Here is a 25,328-nt window from a genome sequence, read left to right on the forward strand (position 1 = left end):
TTTTAAGAATCTGGGGAAAAAATAGCATAAACAAAGTTAAAAAGAATAATATTTCCAATATATGTGATAAAGGATTAATGTGTTCAATCCATATATATCTCTTACATATTATTTTTTTAAAAACCATAATAAGCACCCCAAAGAAAACAAGTGAAAAGTACATGAACCAGCAATTCACAAAATACAAATAATTTTTTTAAATATTAAAATATAATTAGCCTCTCTAAAAGTCATAGAAATACAAATTAAAACAAGATCATAATTTTACCTATCAGTTTGTCCATGATTGAAAAGATCAACAATAATACGCAGGGTTGGTAAGATTGTGGAGAGTGGGCAGTCCTATACAATGTTAATGGGAGTGTGAATTGGTTAAAAAAAAAAAAACACACACACACACACATTAAAAAAACGTTTTCTGGATGGCAACCTGGTATTGTAGCTAAATTTTGGCCCATCAATTTTACTTTGACCCAGCAATTTTACTTCTGTGAATTTGCTCTAAGGAAATAACTAGAAAATGAGGTTAATGAAGGCAAAACTGTTTAAACAACCTAAATGTTAAAACTATAGGAATGCTTGAGTAGCTTGGTACTTATGTGCAATATTATAGTATGAAGCCATTGAAAATAAAGATATGTATAAAAGAGAAAAATATCCACAATACCTCATTACGTAAAAATATACATTACAAAACAATAGGTAAGTATCATTACCTATTGATAACCGTGAAAGTTCAGGGAGGGGCTGGAGGACCAGGGTCCTGACTGGATCAGAAGTGAAGCTTGGATAAAGCAGTACGTAGAACTGAAAAACATCCCCTCCCATCTCTGCCTTCCTTCTCACTCAGTTCTCCTTTTTCATGAAGTTATTTTATCTTATTATTTTTATCATCACTGTGATTATCACTAACTTTTATGTTACATGTTTACTACATGCCAGGCATTGTGCTTAGCATGTTATATGGCTTATTTCAACAAATCTTCAAAAAAATTCTTATTCCCTATGTGCAAATTAGGAAACAGAGTCAGAAAGATTAACTTGTTCAAGGACACACAATTATTAAAAGATAGAGGTGAGAATCCCATACAGTCCATTTAACTCCAGAATTGCACAGTCATCTACTACATCATCCTCACAACTTGAAACCAACCCACATCTGGAGTACAGACACGCACAGACATACGTGGAGGGTTTGGAATGTTGCAGAAGGAGGTGGAGGTTGGTAAAGTCAAATTACAGAGTGAGATAACAAGAAAACTGAAAGGAAAAAAATCACAATAAATGAGGAATAAATTAGGCATACCAGGCTACATTTGCTAACGGACCTTATATGAGGTCTGAGGCTTTATTATAAACTACCCAACACAGCCCTCTAGGGGCACTTATATGCTTTCAGAGGAGAGGGCTATTTTGTAAAATGTGAAATCCTCTTTTACCAAGGACCCAAATTATTCATTGAGGGACATTTTTCTTCCATAAAATAACTGGACCCAAGAAGAAGACAGCTCATGGGGAGGCAATAAAGGTAGCTAACACCCCCAAGTCAGGAGACTGAAGTGTCCCCTAAATTCCAATCTTTCATTCTGTGGTATAGTAGCAGCTGAACACATTAGCTAAACTGCATTTTATAGCCTCTTTTAAAGTTGGATGTGTCCCTGTGACTTTTAAGCAATGAAATATGAATGAAAATATGTGCCATAGCTTCCTTATACTCTTTCTTCTTCCACTGGATGGATGCTAGGAATTGGCACAGCTTCAAGATGGAAGTAACCTGGGTTTTCAAACTCCCATGTAGAAGAGAGACACCAACACTAAGACCTTAGACTGCTACATGAAAGAGAAATGAACTTCCGTTTTGTTAGAGCCATTAAATTGTGGGTCTATTTACCGACATAGGCAAGCTGACCATGACTAATAGAGAGTTTGTCTGTGCATCACAGATATCATCAATATTCTTTTCCTGAGAAAGAGTAAAGATTGGCAGTGTGACACGGAAGCACACAGTATACCAGAGTAGGTGGCATAGAAATGGGTTATCAGAGTGGACATTGGCAAGAGAGACATGATGAGCAGTGACTGGAAGAGGAATCACAGACGCTCAGAGACCTGCTGCTCTCAGGAACTCACAGAGAACTGTAAGAAAGGGAAAGGATTGAGAGCAGTCCATCTGCCTGAATGCTACTCACCCTGTTCACTTAGGAACAAACTTTAAAACACACTTACCTAGATTCTATATACAGACAAGTTGTATCTGTTTATGTGGATAGGAGCATGCTATATATAGACGCATGCATATATGTAGTCAAAATGAATATGCTCCAAAACATTAAATCACTAACGTTGAAGGATTATGGGTGGGTTTTAATTTTTTTTCTTTCTGAGTCATCTAAGCTGTTTAAAAGAAGCAAATCATACACCTATAATGAGAAGAAAATTATTCCTAATTATTTTATATTTTCATGAAAATATTTAAGATGAGAAACATCTTGGTGACTATAAACAAATATGTGATAAGAATGAGATACAATGTTTTGCCCAATTCCTATCATGAAATCTTTCAAGAAGAGAATACTTGCACACCATACAGAATACGACTGCATGTTTGCAAGTCCCCCTGTTACATAATGAGCTCCTTTGAAGACAGCACTGTATTATACTCATGATTGTTATTGGCACTTGGCACCCATTAGACACTCAGTAATGTTAACTGAATCAATTTATGAGTGCCTGAGTACTCAAGTAGCTTTTGATGTGTAGCTTTCAATGGTAACTGATAAATTATTTCAGCCTTGGAATCTCCGTTCCCTGTAATTTCAGTTTTGCTAAGTGTATGCCATGAAGTAACTGATTGAGCACACAAGAGATACCTAAACAAGTATTCTTTTCTCTTTTTTTACATCTCACAGCTCCATTTAACCCAAATAAAGATGCAGATAGCATCATCAAGTTTGACAATTTTGGAGACGGAATGGGGCGATACAACGTGTTCAATTTCCAGGATGTGGGTGGAAAGTATGGCTACTTGAAGGTTGGTCACTGGGCGGAAACCTTATCACTAGATGTTGATTCTATTCACTGGTCCCGGAACTCAGTCCCCACTTCCCAGTGCAGTGACCCCTGTGCCCCCAATGAGATGAAGAACATGCAACCAGGGGATGTTTGCTGCTGGATTTGCATCCCCTGTGAGCCCTACGAATACCTGGTTGATGAGTTTACCTGTGTGGATTGTGGGCCTGGACAGTGGCCCACTGCAGACCTAACTGGATGCTTTGACCTTCCTGAGGACTACATCAGGTGGGAAGATGCCTGGGCGATTGGTCCAGTCACCATAGCTTGCCTGGGTTTTATGTGCACATGCATGGTTGTAACTGTTTTTATCAAGCACAATAACACACCCTTGGTCAAAGCATCAGGCCGGGAACTCTGCTACATCTTATTGTTTGGGGTTGGCCTGTCATATTGCATGACATTCTTCTTCATTGCCAAGCCGTCACCGGTCATCTGTGCATTGCGCCGACTCGGGCTGGGGACCTCCTTCGCTGTCTGTTACTCAGCCCTGCTGACCAAGACAAACTGCATCGCCCGCATCTTCGATGGGGTCAAGAATGGAGCTCAGAGGCCAAAATTCATCAGCCCCAGTTCTCAGGTTTTCATCTGCCTGGGTCTGATACTGGTGCAAATTGTGGTGGTGTCTGTGTGGCTCATCCTGGAGGCTCCAGGCACCAGGAGGTACACCCTTCCAGAGAAGCGGGAAACGGTCATCTTAAAATGCAACGTCAAAGATTCCAGCATGTTGATCTCCCTTACCTACGACGTGATCCTGGTGATCTTATGCACTGTGTATGCCTTCAAAACGCGGAAGTGCCCAGAAAATTTCAACGAAGCCAAGTTCATAGGTTTTACCATGTACACCACCTGCATCATCTGGCTGGCTTTCCTTCCTATATTTTATGTGACGTCAAGTGACTACAGAGTAAGTCTTTATTGTTTCTTTTCCCTGTTATTTTATCCTGTCATTTTTGTTGAGTAGGATATAAAATAGTCTCCTTTTATTTCACCTCAGCAGTGAGTTGGGTAGTTACAAATGTCATGATGACCTCCATATTATAAGTAGAAATTAATTCAACATGTTTCAAAAGCATTTAATTAGCACCTACCATGCACAGAGCACTGTGCTAGGCACAGAGAGGACAATAAATGTGAATGGCATGTTCATTCAAGCAATATATAATCTAGTGGGAGAGAAAATGTAATACACTCACACACACACCATTAAAGAAAACCTTTTAATTAAACTTAAAAAGTGATTGACAAGAGAATAAGACTTAAACTACTAAGAACTTAATTAGAATACTTCAAATTAGACACAAGAGGACTTGGCTACTTACATCAAGCTGTAAATTAAAATACACTTGCAATATTCAGCCAGGATCAGTTTAAAGATATAAAACCTTTCACTCATGCTTCATTACTTCTATAAAATGCATTAAAATACAATGTTAATTTGCTATGTCTTTTCTACAACTTTAATTGTATGTACACATACATATATATATATATATTCCTTGAACTAGTTAAAAATGTTATTGTACATGTCCAAGTAACCTAATTAAGTCATTCACAGTCAGTATTATATAATTCAAATTTCTGGGCTTTCATATAATTGCCATCCCATCTAAAAGACACTTCATCATTTAATCATAATTTCCCAAATTGTTAAAACCCTTCATCAGTTATTTTTGCATTTATAATTCTGATTTTAATATCTCACAATGAGTATAAGAAATTTTTTTCTCTTCAGACAATTGGTTTTTATTCTCTATATTTCTTAAGTCATAATAGATTAAAATTTTCCAAACCATAATGGTTTCCTTGTTACACCATGATTTCACAAAACAAAGTGCCTCTATAGTTTGTAAAAATCCCCAAATCTTCTGTTTGCCAGCGACTGCTACATTGACAAAATCTAGAAAATCGCAGCCCAAAAAGAAGACAAAGCAGAAAAAATTTCAGTTAAATAGGAGGAATAATTTGAGAAATCTATTATGCAAATGGTGACTATCATTGTATTCTTGAAAATCACTAAGACAATAGATCTTAAATGTTCTCATCACAAAAAAATGCTATGTATGTGAGGTATGCATATGTTAATTAGCTCAATTTAGCCATTCCACAATGTATACATATTTCAAAATATCATTTTGTACATGATAAATATATACAATTTTTATTTGCCAATTAAAATAATTTTTTTAGAAAAAGAACACAGGGCAGAGTATTATGCACCGCAGAGGAGTTGAACGTTTCGACTTTGGGGATTAAAATGGAGAAACATAGTTAATGTATTTGAATGCCCCTATCTCTGCCTTTTGCCTTTGTATGCATATTCACTCCCATAGACCCGCAGGGATTTTTTTAAGTTTTTAGGAAGCTACCCTTAGCCACCCAGACGTGGAGTATTAGGACTACAAAATAGTTACAATACTAATTATTTTGCCCTGGATGTATGATTTGAAACCATTCATTCTCAAAAGAGCTCGTTGGAAAAATAGAGCAGAAAATACTGAGAATAAACATAAATAACATTATAAAAATTTAATTTTATTGAATAAATTAGCATTTATTTCTAAAACATACAAAAAATGACTTTTTTCTTTACATGATAGCAATATAGTAGAGCAACTGACTGAATGGAATTAGCTGAACATGCCAGAGCTTCCACCACATCGCAGAAGTCGTAAGGCAAATGGGACAGAAGTTGTGGAATTGATTTTTTTAAGGTCCATGCTAATTAAGGTCTCCAATCACACTAAGATCTTCTGAGGTCTCACTCCTTACAAATAATGCCAATCCTAAATTTACAAAAGAAATGAGAAAGGTAGACTGAAGCCTCCAAGACAGTAGTTTTCAAATTGGCTGCATATCATACCAACTAAGTAGCATTAAAAAAAAAAATTTGATACAAACAGCCCCAGAGATTCTGATTTAATCGGCCTGGTCTGTGGCCAGGATATCAGGATTTTTCAAAGCTTCCCAGAGTCACAAACCAGGTGACTCTGGTTTGCAGCCAAGGTTGAAAACCCCTGCTCTAATGAAGCATATGCTCTTCTTATCCCACAGATATGTTTAGATTTGCCTGCACTGTTTTGAAATGTCTTGAAATATTTGTCAAAGTTAGAAAACTGAGAAATTTTACATAAATGTTCAGATTTGGGGCTTCTCTTAACAAAGTAAAACACGTGAGCCCAAATTCCTACACACAACAATTAGCTGGACCTGAGTAATGTACCCCTCAGGTCTGAGCACTCTTGCTCCTGTTGCCCACACCCCCGACCAAGCTCTGAATTCTTACACCTAGCTTCCTACACCTATGAGCCTTCATGGACCCTATAAGCATTTGAACTTGGGACATTTGAAATTCCAGAACAAGACTGAGATTTTAAATTTCTCAGAGGAAAACCATGTGGTTCAGACAGAATCAGCAGCCTTAGAAAAGTACCCAGTAATTTAAGGACAGCTGGGAAAAATTGGGGTTAACAATCAACAAGGTTTATGATTCAGTACTTTACCACCTATTGTGAGTCATAAATAAATATAACACACTATTCCAGTCTTCAGAAAGTTTATATCTTAGCTGGGGGAACAATCTCAAGCATGAATATTAACACAGAATAGTTTATAATTAAATTGGCAATACAAACTGTGAATACTCAGGAGCTTCATAAAAGAGATCAGTAAGAGCTTGATGTTTTCTTTCCAGGAATACTTCTTGAAGACTTAGGATTTTACCCTGTACCTTGGTGAGCAAGTGCAATTAAGGTAGTTAGACAATGTAGGGAATATTCCTGAGACAAGACAGAAACAAGCTAACCAGAAGGCAGTCATATCAATCTTACCAGGTGGAAAATAGTTTGGGGGCAGGGGAGTAGTGAGAAACTCATGGGAATTGGCAACTTGGCCAGATTACACCAAGCAGAGGAATTCATTTAGATCATGTTTAAGGGCTTTGAGGTCTTGGGATTTTTTAAAATGTTTTCTTGTTTTCTTTTGCCAGTTGTTTGTTTAGGCAAAAAATGACATGATTAAAGGTAAGAGGGAAAGAAAGGAACGAATCCTTCCTGATCAACTTACTCTGCTAGATGTTTTGAATACAGTAGCTCACTTATCCTCATTAACACCCTGGAAAGCAAATTTTATTATCTTTTAGAGAAATGAGTAAACAGACTCAGAGGATAATTAACTTCCCAGGTGGCACAGTTAAGAAATAATAGGATGAGTTTTTCTGATCCAAATCCATGTCCAACTTCTCTAGCCTTAAGACGAAGGATGGATTTGAAGGAGTAAGGACTAATTGAAGCTATTATAAGCATCCAAGACAGAGCAAAAAACTTCAGATGTTCGAGAGATTATCCAAGTCATCTCCTGGTATATCACAATTAAACCTTCTCGGTTATTTTAAGAATCAAACACTGAGTCATTCAGGATCCTAATACATAGTTTCAATTGTGTAAATAAAAAGTAGGCCATGTTTGGGTGTACAGTTATCCATAAAGGAATTCATTAATAGTAAATACTGAGTGTTTTGCCCATTCATGTCTTCCGAAAATATCTGAAGACTTAGTCTAGGCCTTGGAGATGCAGACAGTTATCAACATGGACAAGTCCCTCTTTTATAACTCACAGTCTAGTAGGGGGGTGAGGGGAGGACAGAGATGGAGGGTAAATAATGAATGAATGAAAATGCAGGCTAACTCATGCTGTGCTGAGTGCTGTGACGGGAATTTTCTCAATTTTTCTTGAAAAGGAGGTTACTGCAGTGCATCTCGAATTTTGATGTGCATACAATGCACTGGGGATCTTGTTGAAACAGAGATTCTGATTCACTACGAATGAATAGGGCCCAAGAATGGATTTCTAGCAAGCTACCAGGGAATGGAGATGCTGGTAGTGAAAGAACCATACTTGGAGTGTCGAGATTCTGGATTGTTGTTGGGATTGGGGCAGGTGAAGCAATTTACCTACACTAGGCAGAGACATTGCAGGTGACTCTAGAATTTTGACATAGTTCAAAACTTACAAAGAAATTCTCATTTTCCCATGTTGACTATTTTGAATATTTAAAAACCTATATATCAAATCTCACATTCTTTCAAAACATGTTTGTCACCCCCCACTTTGCTAGGATCTATTACATAATACTCCTCTGAAGGATGGGAAGCAGCCAGCCACTGGGATTCTGTGTGCTACACAGAAGGAACAACGAGTACAAACACTCGTATGCAAAGATGTCTTAGAAAAGAAAGGCAGGCATGCGGCTGCAGTGTAATGACTAGGCAGAAGAGTAATTTGAGATGAGAGGGAGGCAGGAGAGCTAGATCACGTAGGACTTTATAGGCCATAGGAAAGAGTTTAGGTTTCATTCTACATGGAAAAAGAAACCATTGAAATATTTTTAAGCAGAGAAATTTATGATCTCACATTTTAGGGAGGAAACAAATCAAGCTGCCATAAAGACTTTATGACTGCATGACAGAAAGGCGAAGGCATGAATGAGGAGACTGGTTAGGAGGTTGAGGTAGGTATTTCCGTCAGAGCCGATAGTGGCCTCAGTAGGATGTTAACAATGGAGATGGTTAGAAGCAGAGGTAGAACCTGTAAAGAACTGCGAAAAGTTTTTACCTTAATTGCAATCTACCAGGTTAGGCTGCTACAGTTTCAAGGATGCTGTCAGAAAACACGAGAGTCCTCATTCAGAAACAAAGGACTTTATCACTCACGGCCATAGCAGTAGGCAGAGTGTCAGCATTTACCTAGGTTCTTCAAGTCCCAATTTCCACAAGGCAATGCACAGTGAGCTAGCGGACACCTGCATAAGCAGTTCTCAAGATAAGATCAATATTGCTTAGTTTTCTTTTTGCCCTAGGATCCAATATACCACAGCACGGGCACTGTTACTGGTGTTATAACTTATTTAAATTGTTAATATTGTGTTCATCATGGGTTTTGCATTAATTTTGATTTTTTAAAATATTGCATTAAAATATTATTTGTCTTGACTACTGAGTTTTTGCTACCCCCTTAAATCTTCCTCTGAAGCAGGTGCTTCATTTGCCTCCCCCTCCTCCCAGCCCTGCCTTCCCCTTGACATGTCCAGGTAGGATGCTGATTTGTGTGTCTGTAACCAACAGAGCATAAAAATTTGAGTTCATCTCCCTGCTTAAGTTCCTTGGCATACTTAAGTCTGGTGCATATGGACTTCAGCCTCCCTTAGGGGTGGGGAAACCTTGATCCTAGCCTTAAGCATCTTTTCCCTTAAAGCAGCTAAAATCAGGATAGAGAATGAGGGCAGAATCAGGCAGCCTGGGAAGAGAGAACAGCTTCATGCCAGTAAGCAACACACATTTGCTTTCAGTTTTAAGCACTCAGCAGCTACTCATGGCTCAATCAAATAAAGGTCCAATATTTTTGTGCATCCAAAAGCCTAAATTGGATAACAGAATCATTATTACTGTTACTATTTACTTCACTTTGGTGACCTGTTGACTCAGAAACCAGAATCTCTAACTTTCTGGCTGGGACTCAAACTTCAACTAATTTGGCCTTGACTCACACAACAGTAACTTTTTTAAAAAGGAGTCCACCTTAATCCAGAGCGTTTGCTATCTCAACATAATAGTTTCTTAGGGTATTGCCTGGTTTTAACATAAGGGCCGGGGAAGTCTTCCAGGGCTGTCACCGATTGCAAGAATTTATCTAGATTTCTTTGCATCAGTTTCTCATTCTTTAACACAACACCTTTGTCAACATTGTAAACCCAATCCAGGTGAGTAAGAGCCCAAATACTAGTCAATTTCTCAACTACGGTTTCCTAGAAAGTTTTTCTGTCTCAGGGAAGTATCATAATCAAGAGGACCAAAGCTCCTTTTTTGTAGCCAAGTTTCACTGAAAAAAACTCTGAGACCTTTGACAGTCATCTTGGAATGGATCTAAGATTGGCATGAGAGACTACAGCAGGGCATGAGCCCTAAGAGGTGTCAGCTGTGGTCATTCTTCCTTAACAAGCATTACATGCCCCAACCCCTCAATCTCTCAAGGAAACCAGCCAAAGTTCAAATGATTCACCTGGTTTCTGCCTTCTCTGAAAGTCTTTCCACGCTCAGTGCAGGTGCGTATCTCTGCAACTTCTGTATGAAAGTGGAACTTTCTGCCCACTCAGGACAAATTTTAGGACAAGTTGTTAGAATCAGGTGGATCTGAATCTAACTGGGGAGGAAATCCACCCCACCCTACCCACCAGGGGAGAGTGAGCAGCAGTCAGGGCATTGGTCCAGCAGCTCTCTTTGAACCTACTTCCTGTTACTCAGCCTTTGATCCCCTCCCCACAGCTTCCTCATTAATAGGCAATAAACTGGAGCACAGTTTATTTCTGGTTAACTGTACAATTTGTTCAACATGTTTGCTACTGATTTCTGTGGACTTCTCAGCCCTGAGGCCCTCATATTTCCTTCCTGAAAAAGCCATGTCTCTGTTGGCATTCCATCCTCGTTGCCAAAACTGTCAGACTGTAGTGTCTAGGATTTTACTCTACTTGCAAGGTAACAAGTTAGCCTGCCACAGTTTTATTGATGGAGACAAAAAGGACTTTATGACTCACAGCTATAGCAGTAGCCAGAGTGTCAGCACTCACACGGTTTCCCTGAGTGCCACTTCTACAGCGCTATACAAAGTGGGCCAGGTGACTCCTGCACAGTCAGAGGGTTGCATTATAAGAGAGGAACTCTGAGACTAGGAAACCTGAATCTTTTATAATGGATGATATGCCTCCCCTTTGCTTGAGAGGTAGGCACTGTCTTCTAAAGCTCTTTGCTCTACAAATATCCATGAAAAGACAGCCTGGAACAAAGGCAGTCAGAGCCTTGCTCACAAGATAACATGAGAGGCTCACGGGGAATTATCTTCCAACAGAACCAACAGAACTTGCTGCTGGACTGGATGTGTGGGTGTAAGGGCAATAGCAAAATCAAGGATGACTCCCACGTTTTTGGTTTGCACAACTGGGTGGCATTTGGTGTCACTGAAATGCGGACACTTGGGGAAAACAACCAACTTTGGCTTACATATTAATTATGATATGCCTATTTTATATCCAAAAGAATATGTCATGGTGGCAGTTGAATTTTTAAGTCTCAAAGCCCACAGGATAGGTCAGAACTAGCAATAAATATTTGGATATTATCAAATATTTAAGCCATGGAATTCCATGGGATGATGAAGAAGAGAGTCCAAAACGGAGATCTGGGACACTGTAACACTTAAAGTTTAGGTAGAAGAGATAACTAAGACAAGGAGCTACTGTGGAGGGAAGGATGTGTCCAGGAAGCCAAAAAGAAGGAAGTGATTGACTGTGTCAAATGTTGGTAGAAGTTTGAGGCAGATGAAAACAGAGCAGCATGGACTAGTCATATACAAAGAGTCAGAACGCGGAATTACAGATACTCTTCTAACAGTGTGACTTACTGAAGGAACTGGACAACCGAAACTGTGAGGCTGATACTCAGGCTTTGTGGAAAAAAAAAAAGTTAAAAGGTTTCAAATTTACGACAGGTACATTGAATAAATATGGTACACAAACTGTCATAAAAATGCAGCTTTAGTTCTGCCTCCCATTATCCCCAAGTTGAAGAGCAGTGGAGTGGTTAAAGGAGACAAGAACTTTAAAATGGTGAGGATGGATTATGCTTTCAGCGCTTACAGTAAATCAAGAATTAACGCCACAAGCGTAGCCTGAAATTTTTTTTAATCAAATACAAAATGAAGCTTTCTAAAGTTGTATGGCTTCTCCAGTTAATTTATTCAGTCTTCAGCTTTCCTTGATTAGAAAGCAAGGTCAGAGACTTTATAGAAATGTTTTATAGATGCCTAAAGTCATTCAGGGCATTAGAAATCATGCTGTTTTGTAATAGCATTTGCCTGGGGAGGAAGGGAAAAAAAAAATCTAAAGTTCCTCTCAGATTCCAAGGAGGCTCTGTGTATCTATGGTAAATGTCCACAAAACTGATAGAAGAAATAAATAATTTCCATTTTTCAGTACTGAAAGTGATAAAATATGTAGAGTCTAATCTGGAATCTTCCAGAAAATTTATGGGAACCGAAGCCAGGACAATGATGAGATCAGAGAAGATAGAGAATGAGCATGAGAGAATGAGGAGATACAATAAACCCTAGTTCTGAGGTAATTTTCAGGGGACACAGAGGGAGAAAGTGAAAATTCTCTTCAAGGACGGGTGTATAGAAGCCTAGAGAACACAAAGATTGAAGAATGAGTACCCAATGTATCAAAATTCCAGAGAGATGCCAACAAAATAAGCAAAAGAAATGGTACCACAGAAGAAAGTTGGTAGTGTCCCCCAAGACCGAGTGGGGAGACTAGTAGCTTATATGCAGAGCTTCCAGCAAGAAAGGGAGACAGAACAGGCCCAATTTTGTTCATACTATAGTGAACCTCAAACAAGCCAAGTTCACTCACTGAAACTATCAGCAATCTGGCCACTTCATCAGTCAGTATTTATGTTTTACTAATTAAGATTCCAACTTTAGTGGTTCTACAGAAATATCTTTATGAAAATATAAAGAAAACAAAATAAAAAAATCCCTGTGAAGTCTTGGCAAGCATTCAGGAGAATCCCACACAAATGGTGTTTGCTTACAAATCCTAAGCAATGTTTCCAGGAATATCCCAAACATATTAGATCCAATATAATTACTGTATTGATTTGGCTGTAATAAGAACAGTCAATATGGATGATTCTGGGTTTCTCATTTTGGGCTTGTTTTTGTGCTTTCTTTAGTTGGCCATCTGATTGAATTTATAGCCACACGCTTACTAGGCAACCTTCTCTTGTAGGTGCAGACAACCACCATGTGCATCTCCGTCAGCCTGAGTGGCTTCGTGGTCTTGGGCTGTTTGTTTGCACCCAAGGTGCACATCGTCCTGTTCCAACCCCAGAAGAATGTGGTCACACACAGACTGCACCTCAACAGGTTCAGTGTCAGCGGAACTGGGACCACATATTCTCAGTGTAAGTATGGAACTCAATGCTGACTCCTTCGTACATACAGCACAGGGGTAGCGGCCAGGCTGACAGAAGCAGGCAACACACGTCTGTCCCTATGAAAAACCTCAGTTCAATTTTAATAAGTACTGATTTAACTGCTGTGTCAGGTACTGTGCTAGGTGCTGCGCATACAGTAAGGAGCAAAAGAGTCAAAGTTTCTATTTGGGCAGTACGCAAGGTCCAGCAGGGAGGAAAGACATCAAATCCATAATTAGGGTTTTTGACCACGTTGTGGAGTTAGATAGCCTTGTCTCTAGTCCTATTCTGCAGTCAGTTTAGTAGGTAACTTTGAACAAGTCACTTTGTTGCTCCCTGCCTCAGTTTACTCATTGGACTAGAGGATTGGACTAGATTAGTATTTTATAAAGTGTATTCTATGTCACACAGATGCTGAAGGTGCTTTATGAAAAATTAAAAAGCAGAAAATAATCAAATAAGATGAAAAAATGCTTCATCCTTAAAACCCCCTTGGAAGTTCAAAGCACTTCCTTTAACATGAGCACATTATAGGTTTTGAGAATCTCTACAGCAATGAAACCTATTTAACTTCATTATTCACAGAGTTTCTTAAAAGTATTTGACCACAGTAAAACCAACTCACATCCACAGTTTCCACACTGTGGAAAACGCTGGAATAGATTGTCCTCATACTTCAATGACACAATGTTTTTTCAGCTGAGAACAGCTGAGAAGGCAGTGTGAACTGAAGCATACCAGGACAGCTCCCAGTTCAAAATTCTCTCTCCTGCTGGCCTACAAATGTCCGAAGCATTATCCTTAGAGAATCATTGGTTTAATTCTTTAGAGTTCTCTAAAGCACAAATGTACCTGAAAGGGACAACCTTTTAAGCCATTTTCAGCTCATTTGTGGTATGGAGCAGGAGAAATTCACTGCCCCAAGGATGAGGGGGAAGAAGGGGACTGGAGCCAGAGGGTGGGGGGGAGGACGGGAAGTGACAGAGACAAATGACTGCTTCACCATTTTGCCTCGAGTAGGTTAGAAAGGATACTTCAAAATAGCTCAGCATCACAGGGTGAGCAATCGCATTTGTGCCCTAATTTCTCCAGCGAAGTATGGAATTTAACAGGGCAGCCCTACCCCCAGCAAACAGAGGCAAGACTGACAGGCTGAGAGCACGTGTTCAGGGATATGCTGTCCATACCGCTCTTCAGTGGGTTGTGAGCTGCTGGTGGGGACGTTACTGTCTTTCAGCTGAATTCCCCATCACAAAGGTTGAGTCTCAGGACATGATAAAACCTATGAAATAGTTTTCCTTGGATCTTGAAGAAATATTTTTATTTCTCAAGCAAACAGATCTCTTGTTTAGCAGCCCACCTGTATTAATAACAGCTAGCTAATCCAGACAAGAACTGACAATAACCAATAAAAACAACAATAATAACAGCTAACAAGAACTATTATTTATTGAGTGTTTTCTATGTGCTGGGTATTGTGCTAAATACTTTATACGTGTGTGTGTGTGTGTGTGTGTGTGCATGCATGTGTGCACTATATTTTATTTAGTGTTCACAACTCTTTAAGGTAAAGACCCACCCAGGGTCACACATTTTGAAAGTGGCAGAACCAGAATTTAGAGTCAGTTTTTCTGATTTCAAAGCTACTGTACCTAACCACTGTATCATGCTACCTCTCCCAGAAAGCAAGCTGGGAAAGTTCTTGTGATGCTAAGTACTTGGTAGGCTTTACAGGGAGAACAAAGGGAAGGTTACCTAGTCTGTGCAGTAAGTTACTTCTGAGCAAAAAATTGTCCTGTTGATAGCTCACAGCTTTTTTTTTTTTTTTTGAGACAGAGTCTGGCTCTGTTGCCCGGGCTTGAGTGCCGTGGTATCAGCCTAGCTCACAGCAACCTCAAACTCCTGGGCTCAAGCAATCCTCCTGCCTAAGCCTCCCAAGTAGCTGGGACTACAGGCATGCGCCACCATGCCCAGCTAATTTTTCTATTTTTACTAGAGACAGGGTCTTGCTCTTGCTCAGACTGGTCTCTGAACTCCTGAGCCTTGAGCGATCCACCCGCCTCGGCCTCCCAGAGTGCTAGGATTACAGGCGTGAGCCACCGCGCCCGGCCACAGCTCTTTGTTATCGGAACAATTTAGCAAAGTCCCTAAGTCTTCCACAGACATTGTTCAAAATCTCATATATCCAGACCTCAATAATTTAGAAATAGCAGCATTTTCTAATATATACACTGGGAATTAATAAATTCCTGAAGGGATAACAAAGGCACTTTCTCCAATCAAGTCTCTTGTCAAATTCAGAAATAAACATTTACACAAAAACAAGGTATTGTGACTACAATGGACCTGCTTAAGTGTTGCTCAGCATGCTAATCTGTTTGTGACCCAACCAGTACTTTAAAGTAGGTGTCTACCCAGCCCAACATTTTTGGACTTTTGTGTTATTCAATGAAATTTTAAATAAATTTTCTTTTTTTAAAAAGGTCTAAATTCAGACCTCATTGTTTTAACAAAATAACCTTAATTAATCCAAATCAATGAAGTGGTGTTATGTAACAAAGTGAAGAATTTATATAATGTCTCCAGGCATTTTAAAGTACATAAGTAACAAATACATTCACCTGTTATTTATAATTCCACATCTTTTATTCAAAGTTGTTTTATATTTATGAACTCATTTTACTATCATGAGCACCAGATATCACAAGTTCTATCTTGTAGGTGAGTAAATTGAAAATTTAAGTTACCTCTCAAGGTTATACAATGATTCAAGAGTCAAAAGTTGACCCCGGATTTCTGATTTACAGTTAAAATCTTTTCCATTTTAGTAAATTGAAACTATTGTTATGAAATCTATTCGTTCATTAAATTCTTGAGCATCCACTATTAATATATACCAGAAATTTCTAAGAGCTGTGTACACAGTAATGGGTAGGACAGAATTCCTGGCCTGATGAACCTTAGAATCCAGGACGGTGTTTTTCATACTGTAGAGTATAACCCATAAACAAGTCATGAAACTTATTTAGTATGTTTGACCAGTGTTTTCAAAAAGAAAAAAATAGAAAAATCTTAGAGTTCATTACATATAATAAAGGCAAGGCATGAGGGGTAAGTTGTGAAGACTTATATGTATATGTGTACCAGGTCCAGATAAATATATTTATTACTGTGAATCACAATCAAAGAAGTTAAAAGGCCACTGGTCTGTGGGATCTAGTTCTATACATGAACATGTCACTGACCCACTGTGGTAAGAGTTTAAGCAATTCATTTAATGTGTCAGTGCCTGTTTCCTTTATTATATATTCAGTTCAGTTTATATCCATTTCCTTCCTAAATACAAGGAAGTATGTTTTTTTTTAATAAAACAAGAAAGATACTTAAACTGCTCTGAGTTCATTAGATAAAGCATATATTTTACTTAGGTTGTACATAATTTATGTACTTCCAGTATTATGCCAGCACTTTATTCCATTGGGTAGTTGTTATCAATATTGCTGTTGGTTTTCTAATTTATTCTCTCCAGAGGCAAAAACAAAACCCCATGTACAGATGAGAGTAAGCTAATATAGCAACAGGGTTATCTCGTCCCCTCCACATAAAAAACTTCCCCATAACCTAGAGGTTTAAAACAACAATGCTTTTATTATTTCTCATGATTTTATAGGTCAGGTAATCAGTCAGGACTTGGCTGGGCAGTTCATCTGCTCCATGAGGCCATTTGTTCTTTCTTTTTTATTTTTATTTTTTTAAAGACAGGGTCTCACGATGTTGCACAGGCTGGTCTCAAACTCCTGGACTCAAGTGATCCTCCTGCTTCGGCCTCCCAAAGTGCCAGGATTACAGGCATGAGCTACCATGCCAGCATGCTCCATGAGGCCTTGACTAGAGTTATTCTTTGGTTTTTAGCAGAGACTGAGATGATCTGAAGGATCCACAATGGTTTCACTTTTATTCTTGGTACCTTGGAAGGAAGTCTCTACACATTGGCTCCCACAGAACATGTTCCATAAAAAAGGAAGTAGAAACTGGCTTTGCCAGGAAACTGATATGATATGACTGGTACCATATGTATTTATGAAAGCTGTGACAGAGACTACCCAGATTCAAGGGGAGGGGCACAGACCTCACCTCTCAAAGAATCTGGGACCATTTTTTTTATGTTGCACTCTCCAAATCCCAAATTAATCCAGTACTGCACTCTTATCAAGGATTACAGTGACTTGACACACTTAATCCCATGCAATACAAAGCAGTCACCCAGACTGGAAAGTACAGCCATATCAATTCCCAGTTTATTCTCTGGCAAGAAAGTAGCAGAAGCACCACATTGCCCTGGAGCACAGGGAAGCCTCCTGAGGGCAACAAAAGTGGTTGATAGCAGAAAGTATTGGTATAGAATTTTTAAAGCTGAGAAATTTATCTAAAAGGATGGAAAAGCATGACCAAACTTAGAAACAGCCATGGGAGGAAGAACATGGTTAAGGACACCTTGGAAAACTCACTGAGAAATGTTTTACATATTGCTATGTGCAAAAGATGTGTCTGATTAACTAGATACAGTGCAAGTCAGAATTATAAAAATAAATGAAACTTCAACTTTTCTCTATTAAGAGTATCCATGGGTCAATGGTTCCCAAATATTTGCGTACAAAAAATAACCTCTTTGAAATAGGGATGTCCTGGCTCCACCCATAGATAATCTGATTCATGTAGTCTGGGGCAAAGGCCAGAAATCTGGTTTATAACAGATACCTCAGCTGGTTCAATGGAAGTGGACTAAAGGAAACATTTTGAGAACCTCTACCCAAACCATGCTTGTCTATTTCATCCACTGTTATCAGTGCAATGCAGAAAGGTCTTTTTAGACCATCAGGGAGGAAGCAGAGTTTCATAGAGAGAGTGGCATTCTGAACTCCCATCCTTTACCGTGTGATGCCAGTAGCCACGTCCCCATGCAGTTATTTCCCATGCTGCCTCTGCAACTTCCAGGGAAGGCATTTCCAGCATAGGAGCACCTGACCACTCAGAAAACATTTACTAAAAATGGGCATGCTCCTTCTAATGGCAGTATAACTCAGAGACCTTGACATTCCAAACTCATACTTGTACTGCTGCTCCCACACCCACACACATAAGCAAACATCCTTTGTATTTGGGTGAAAAAGAAAAGAGGTCATTCTTCTTTCTGTTCAGCTTTAGAAGCAAAAGAGCTTCCCAGAGCTGGTTCCTAAGGACAGGCAATCAAGAACATATGCTGGGAATGTAAGTAAAACTACATAATATCGAAAGAGATAAACTGGAAGCACGCATGAGATTAGCCAGCATAAAACCCTATAGGAACCATGCAGGTGAGAACATTGGCACTAATATGCTTTTGCATCAGCCTAGACTGGGGATAGGTGAGAAATGAAGTCTGTCTCATAGTCTCTGGAGCTATTATGTACCCAGACTTGGTCCTATGAGGACATGTGTGTCTCTTGTTCATGGTAATCATTCAGATGTATGTATGTCATTATCATTAAGATCAGCCAAGAGACTTCTGTTAACTAATCATGCCCAGATTTAGGTCCCCAAGGAGTTGTAGGCATATGGAGATTGATCTCTCTGCCAAAACCTTGCTCAGAAAGTCACTTGCCTGGGTGGTAATGTGTGAACTGCTTAATTAATAGAATTATTCTTTATTACAAAGTATTTTCACATTATAAAAAGCAGCAGTATGAAAAGATCAAGAGTCATGGCATAATTTTCCACACAGCTACAGCAACAGAAAGCAAATGCATGAGGACAAGGCTGTATTTATCAATGGCCGAGCCTCTGAAGATACCCTAGTTAGTAGGGGCAAGCCATTGTTGAAGTCTGAATATGACTTTATAAAAGAATACCATATCACCATATTACATAATGCCCAGGTTTCTTCTCTACAGTGCAACTCCAGAAAAACAGCATCCCATGCCTGTACTCTAAGATTAGGGAGTTCCATAATGACACTATGTACTAGTCTGGCCAGGCAAATTAGCAAGTTATACGGTAACACAGACTGAACTGAAGGTCTTTCTTGCCACAGGCATAAATATGTCATAAACATAAATCCTCAATGGGTAATGCAGGAAAAGCCTATTCAGCAAGTTAAACCAGCTGCATCCAGGGAAGACTATATCTAAAGCATCCAAATCAGATAAATCTCAACCCGTTTTTCCCTTTGGAAAGTCCACAGTATTCCTGAGAATCTCCCTTTCACTCCCTTCCTCATTGAGGATGGAAAAATATAGAGTCTCCAGCTATCATAGGTAACCCTACATGTATTAGAGAATTGATGTTTAGTACCTCTCCTTTCTTCTGTTTAACATTGCCCTTGTATTTGTCTCACAACTGCCTTTTGACAAACCTTAAATCATTTGTTTTTATATTTAATATTTCGTTAGGTTTTCCCCAAGCGAATATATCCCACCTTTCTTAATAACAGTGACCACAAAGACTGGAGCTGGGAGGGCTGCTAAGGAACATTTATTCTAATAACCACATTTCTAGATGAGAAAAGTAGAGCCCTATTAGATACTTTAAGGAATTTGGTAACTGAAGTCTCAAAGCTCCTATATGGCCTCTCTGGATTTTCTGCCTCAGCTCAGTTACAAATTTCAGCTCAGTGACTATTCTAGCAATGAGAATCTTAACATCTGCAAATTCAATGATTTTTTTTTTAAGTTAAAAGCTTTCACTTCAGCTCCACACCTGATGGCATCTTGTTCTATCAGCATGGGTACAGACTTGTATTATTCTCAAAAGTCCCATGCCAGGGAGCTCAACAGCTTAAATCATGTCCATCTGAGACCCCATGGTCCACACAACCAAGCTGCTCACAGAGATGGCATGATCTTCCAGGAGTTTACCCACAAAGCTTCTCAGGAAATGTAATTTGATGAAGACAAATAAAGGAATATTGTTAGTGTTGACTGGCTAAATGTTTATGTCAAAGACATAACTTCTCCCAGTAAGTGATATTTAAAAGCAATCATCACTTTCTTGAATTAAATTACATTGCATAGTTCCTTCCTCTATCCTGTACGTTTGAACAGAATGCAAACTCAGAAAGAGTTCCTAAATCAGAGAGTTCAATATAGTATGAGCAATACCTACAGTCATATGCATTTTCATGTAACCCCAAATTTATGAAATGTCTTTGGGAACATGGTACTATGCTCAGAACTATGTAGATATACTAACTTTAAAAAGAAAATATGTATATGATGAACCACTGCTTGTACATTAGTTTCAGATGCTCAATTCCCTAAAACAAAGCAAACAATATCAATTTATTATACTCTATTTCTCTTCCCTTTTTTACTTTTAGTGAAATTTTCTGGAGAACCCCCTAACTAGAGAGACTGGCATGCCCATATAGGATGAAAATCCCTACCCATATGAAAAAATATATAATGGGGTGGAGTGGGTCTGCCCACCCAGTGTAATTTCAGAGGCTTTGGGAGTGGGTCCCCTTACCAAGTAGATGACCAATCCTGCTGATGTGACCAATCATCAGTTCACTCATTCATTAAAGAAACTTTTGGACGTAGTTTCAGCTCTAGGAACTGAGGACATAGAAATGATCAAAAGAAACAAATTCTGCACTCACCGTGTTTGCACTGGACCAGAGAAGGGACTCGGAGAGATAACCAACAATGCATAATGTATCAGCTGTTAATGAGTGACGTGGAGAAGCTAACATGGGGAATGGGCAAAGAAGGCACACGGGGACGGGAGAGAGTTACTATTTTTTATGCAGTGGCCAGGGAAGGCCTCTCTGATAAAGTGACAGTTGAGCAGAGACATACAGGAAACGAGGAAGTAAGCCTTACCAACATCTGACATAAAGACATTCCAGGCGGGGGAAGAGCAAATGCAAAGACCTAAAATTGAAAGGACATCAAAGAGGCCAGTGTGGTTAGAGGCAGATGAATAGAGTGAAAGCGACAGGAGATGAGGACAGAGAGGGAGAGGATCATGTAGGACTTTAGAGGTCACTCTAAGGACTTTGCTCTTCTATTGAAAGAAATGGGAAAGCACTAGAAGGGTTTCATCAGAGGTGTGGCATGACTTGACTTTAAAAGCATCATTTTGCCGTAATATAACAAAGAGGGCAGGCAGAAAGATGACTGAGGAGGCTATTATATTGTCCAAATGTTGGTGGCTTAGACCAGGGTCATAGCAGTGGAAACTAATAAAGTGTTCAGATACTGCACATAATTTGAAGGTAAAGCTAACAGGATTAGCTCCACTATAAAGGAGGACTATTTGTACCCCCATAATATGCTGAAATAAAAAAAAAAGAAAAGAGGACTAATGCCTGACTTAGACTTTAACACTTTCAGCTTTAGACTTTTATCCCTATGCATAGTAGGAGAGGCAGCTCATATTAGTTATTTGAGTCTTGGGGTGAATGACTTTCTGATCCTTGTATGAAACCACATTTGGATAGAAAGGAGGAGAAACCAGAGATGTTAGGCAATGAGAAGAATGCAGAATTGATGGAACAGTACAAAAAAATTGATTTCTTTCATTTAACAAATATTTATTGGGCATTCACTTTTGTGTTTTTTGAGGAAGGGAGAACTGAGTAAAAGAACATGATTTAGAAAAAACAGCATGATGTGGCAACAATGGAGAGAGAGAGAAATTGAAGACTGCTGTGGTTTGAATGTGTCCCCCAAACTTCACGTGTTGGAAATTTAATCCCCAAATGCATGTGTTGATTGGAAGTGATGCCTCTGGGAGGTAATTAGAATTAGATAAGGTCATCAGGGTGGGGCTCCCATGATGGGACTCATAACTTTATAAGAAGAGGAAGAGAGACCTGAGCTTGCTGTGGCTCACCCTGTGATGTCTCCAACACTGTCATAACACAGAGGAAGGCCCTCACCAGATGCCCAGTGCCATGCTCTTGGACTTCCCAGACTCCAGAACCACGAGCTAAATAAATCTCTATTCTTTATAATTTTCCTAGTCTGTGATATTCTGTTATAGAAATAGAAAACAGACTAGTGCAATTGCTGTTGATAAGGTAAGTTGTATCATGGGTTATAAAAAAGATCCATGACATATCTTCTCTTTCTATGAATCTTGTCTCACAAGAAGAGTATCACCGAATGAAGAAGTCTTTGCTTTCATACAGTTCTAATTCCACATTTGAAAACCAAGTCTTGGGTTTGTAGATTTTCATTTTTACTCCACAGCATAATAAATATGATGATCTTCAATCTACTTTTAACAGCGTAAGACCATTAGTTGGGTCACAAAGGGAAAACAATGCCTGAGAATTCAGTCCATATTTTTTAATAATGAATTCTTTGCCTTCCACCACTGTGAAATCTCTAATATAGCAAGAATAACAAACCAGTGGGTAGTAGTATCATCATCTGTTCAGACAACATATATGAACCACAAGAAGAACGTCTCCTAGAATGAGACCAAGGGACCTTAGCACAAGTAAAATTAAGATGATGAGTAAGAAAACAGACCCAATGATTAAGCAGGACAGCAAGGCAACAAACAGCTAGTGGAAACTGCATTCCATTACCATAATATTAAATATCTAAACAAGCAGACATCCTGGGAAAAATTGTTTGGGGTCACCAGGAACAAGGAAATGGAACAGATGGGGGCAAACTGGAATATCTGTCCTGTTGAAATATTTGTTTTATTTTTTTTCAAGTCTGATGTATTACACAGTTATAGTAACACACTGATTCTCAGGAACCAGTCTCAGCCACTAAATTGACTAATAGACTTGGGATCCATAAAAAATCTATTAAATAAATATGTTTAGCATTGATTGAGGGCCCAATTACCCAAAAAAAAAAAAAAAATAGAGTAATTTCCCCCAAAGCCTGGCCAGCCCATGCATTACTGGTGGAACAGAAGTGGATTTCAAAGAACAGAAAAAGCCGCCACTTGATGACTACATTGATCTGCAATGTTTCACCAGTTTGTGGAGCAAAATATGCCTTTTGATGGCTGTGAATTGCCCTTTTGTGATCAATAGTGGAACTTACGAGGTCTTTTTCAGTTACCTTCAGTTTTCATTTTGAATGGCAAAAATCACCACCTTAGCCTAGAATAACTAATAGCTGCTACTCACCCCAAGTCCCAGGAAAGCCAAAAATAAGACTACATGCCTCTTATTTCTAGCAGAAAGGATGATTATAGAAATCTGCTTAACCGCACTTAAGAAAATGTGCTAAACTTACCCCATTAAAAAATCCGAAGAAAATTTCATCAGAATAATAGAAAAAGCTCATCACAAACACATAAACAAAAAAAATGGCAGTACTTTGCCCGTCCACATATTTTACTACCTTAGGGAATAACAGATGGGCTAATATGGGAGGCATATATAAAATATTTATGAAAGGCAAAGTAATTGAGATAGTAAACTCATAAAACAATAATTTCCTCTACTATATTCAGCAGCATGTAAAAAATGAGAATTTTTTAAAATAATAAAACACATTGGCAAAAGCTACAAATGCAATTGTATAAAAGAAGCAGAAAAATACAAGTTAGAATTCCCTTCAACACACTAAAAAGTGTTTAGGGGAAGAAACAGCTGCAGAAAGAGTCTTGTGAGTTTTGCTCTTGTTATTTCTTTTAAGAAGGCCTTAAATTTGTATTATCTTTCTCTCAAAGAAATTAGACATTCTTGACATAGGGTGTACCCTTTAATGTCCCTATGAGGCAGGTAGATAACTCAAAGTTATTCTATTAATTTCCATAATGATGTCCATGGGGTGCAGAGTAGAAGACTATTTTAAACTAGAACTTGATGATTTTCTGTGCATCTAGCCTTGTACTCCTTACCAAGATTGTCAAAATTCACCCAATTTTTAAGAAATTAGAATGCAATGAGCAAGCCAACTGTAAGAGTACGCTTCAAAGAATAATATTACATCAAGTTCCACAATAGGATGGGGAATATCAGAGTAGGTTTCTGATAAAATCTTAAGAAATGCAAGTAGAGAGAGTATTAGATTAGTCCAAGGTAGATGGCAAAGAGCATTGGCATATTAGTCCTTAGTGCTCCTAGACTTACCCCCATGACACATCATTTCTCTTCAGTCTCTGAAAATGAAAAACCTGCACAGAAATAATAAAACTTGATCCTGGAAAAGATAAAGAGATTAGTCAAAATGTCAAAGGTAGCATGCCTGCTATGGGAGCTCACACCTGAGCCAGTTCTCTTTGCAAGGGTAGTTTGATGGTCATTGCCACGATGTGGCTTGAGAAACAGAAAAGCCCACCTGTCTGAAAATAAGGCTACTCACAGGCCTCACATTTGCTGATCATTTCTTTAGAAAAGATTATTTTCTTCTTGAAACTTCTATTGGTTTCCTCATTCTTTGAGATGCAAACATTTATATGATCATTCAGGAAATATTTATAGAGAGTCTATTCCACAACCAGCACTAGGGATAAAAATAACGAAATAAACAAGCAAAGCCATTGAATATTTTCTGGTCAAGAATGTAGGACACTAACAAAAATAATAATAATAATAATAATAAGCAAAAAAAATCAGGAAGCAACAACTGAATAGGCTGAGTTTCAAAACTGTGTTTTGTGAAAGAAAGTAACTGACTGGCCCTATTTTAGATTAAATGGCCTGGTGACAGCTTGAGAAGGTGATATTTCAGATATGGATGACACAGAGGAGTCAGATACATGATGATCAGAGGGAAGAACATTCCTAGCAGAGGCAAAACCTACTGCAAAAGTACAAAGTTGAGAAAAAGATTTGCTGTATTTCAAAACAAAAGCAGGAAGGGAAAGAGAAAATGTGGAACAAAGTGAACACAAAGATTAGTGAAGTCCGAATCACATCATGATTTATAAGCCAGAATAAGGAGCTAGCACAAAGGGAAGCCATCAGAGGTGTGCAGGTAGATGAGTGATATTTAAAAATATTCTCACTGCTGTACAGAGAATGTATCACAAAAAGGCAAGAATGGAAACAGACATGCCAGTGGTACAGTTATGGCATTGGTCAGGAGAAAGATAATGGTGGGTTGGCCCAGGTGGTGGATGCAAAGATAGAAGTAGTTGGTATAAATATAGAGTTGACTGAACCTGATGATAGGTTTGACATGGGGGCAGGGGCAAAAAGGAATGAAGCATAAATTTTAGACTTTTGGTTTGGGTAATTGGCCAGATGGTGAGTTCATTCACTGAGGCAAGGAA

At 38.7% G+C, this 25,328-nt stretch overlaps 1 protein-coding gene across 2 annotated transcripts in view; it reads left to right on the forward strand.

The window, feature by feature from the left end:
* Positions 1-25,328, forward strand: part of GRM3 (glutamate receptor, metabotropic 3) — a 256,679-nt gene that overhangs the window by 229,129 nt on the left and 2,222 nt on the right. For both annotated transcript variants that reach the window (XM_012643506.1, XM_012643507.1), the window contains 2 exons: positions 2,910-3,976; positions 12,908-13,082. In XM_012643506.1, coding sequence (XP_012498960.1) covers positions 2,910-3,976; positions 12,908-13,082 — 1,242 coding nt within the window. The remainder of the gene's footprint in view (positions 1-2,909; positions 3,977-12,907; positions 13,083-25,328) is intronic.

The sequence above is a fragment of the Propithecus coquereli genome, unplaced genomic scaffold (genome assembly GCF_000956105.1).
Source record: "Propithecus coquereli isolate 6110/MARCELLA unplaced genomic scaffold, Pcoq_1.0 Scaffold199, whole genome shotgun sequence".
Classification (NCBI taxonomy): Eukaryota; Metazoa; Chordata; class Mammalia; order Primates; family Indriidae; genus Propithecus; species Propithecus coquereli.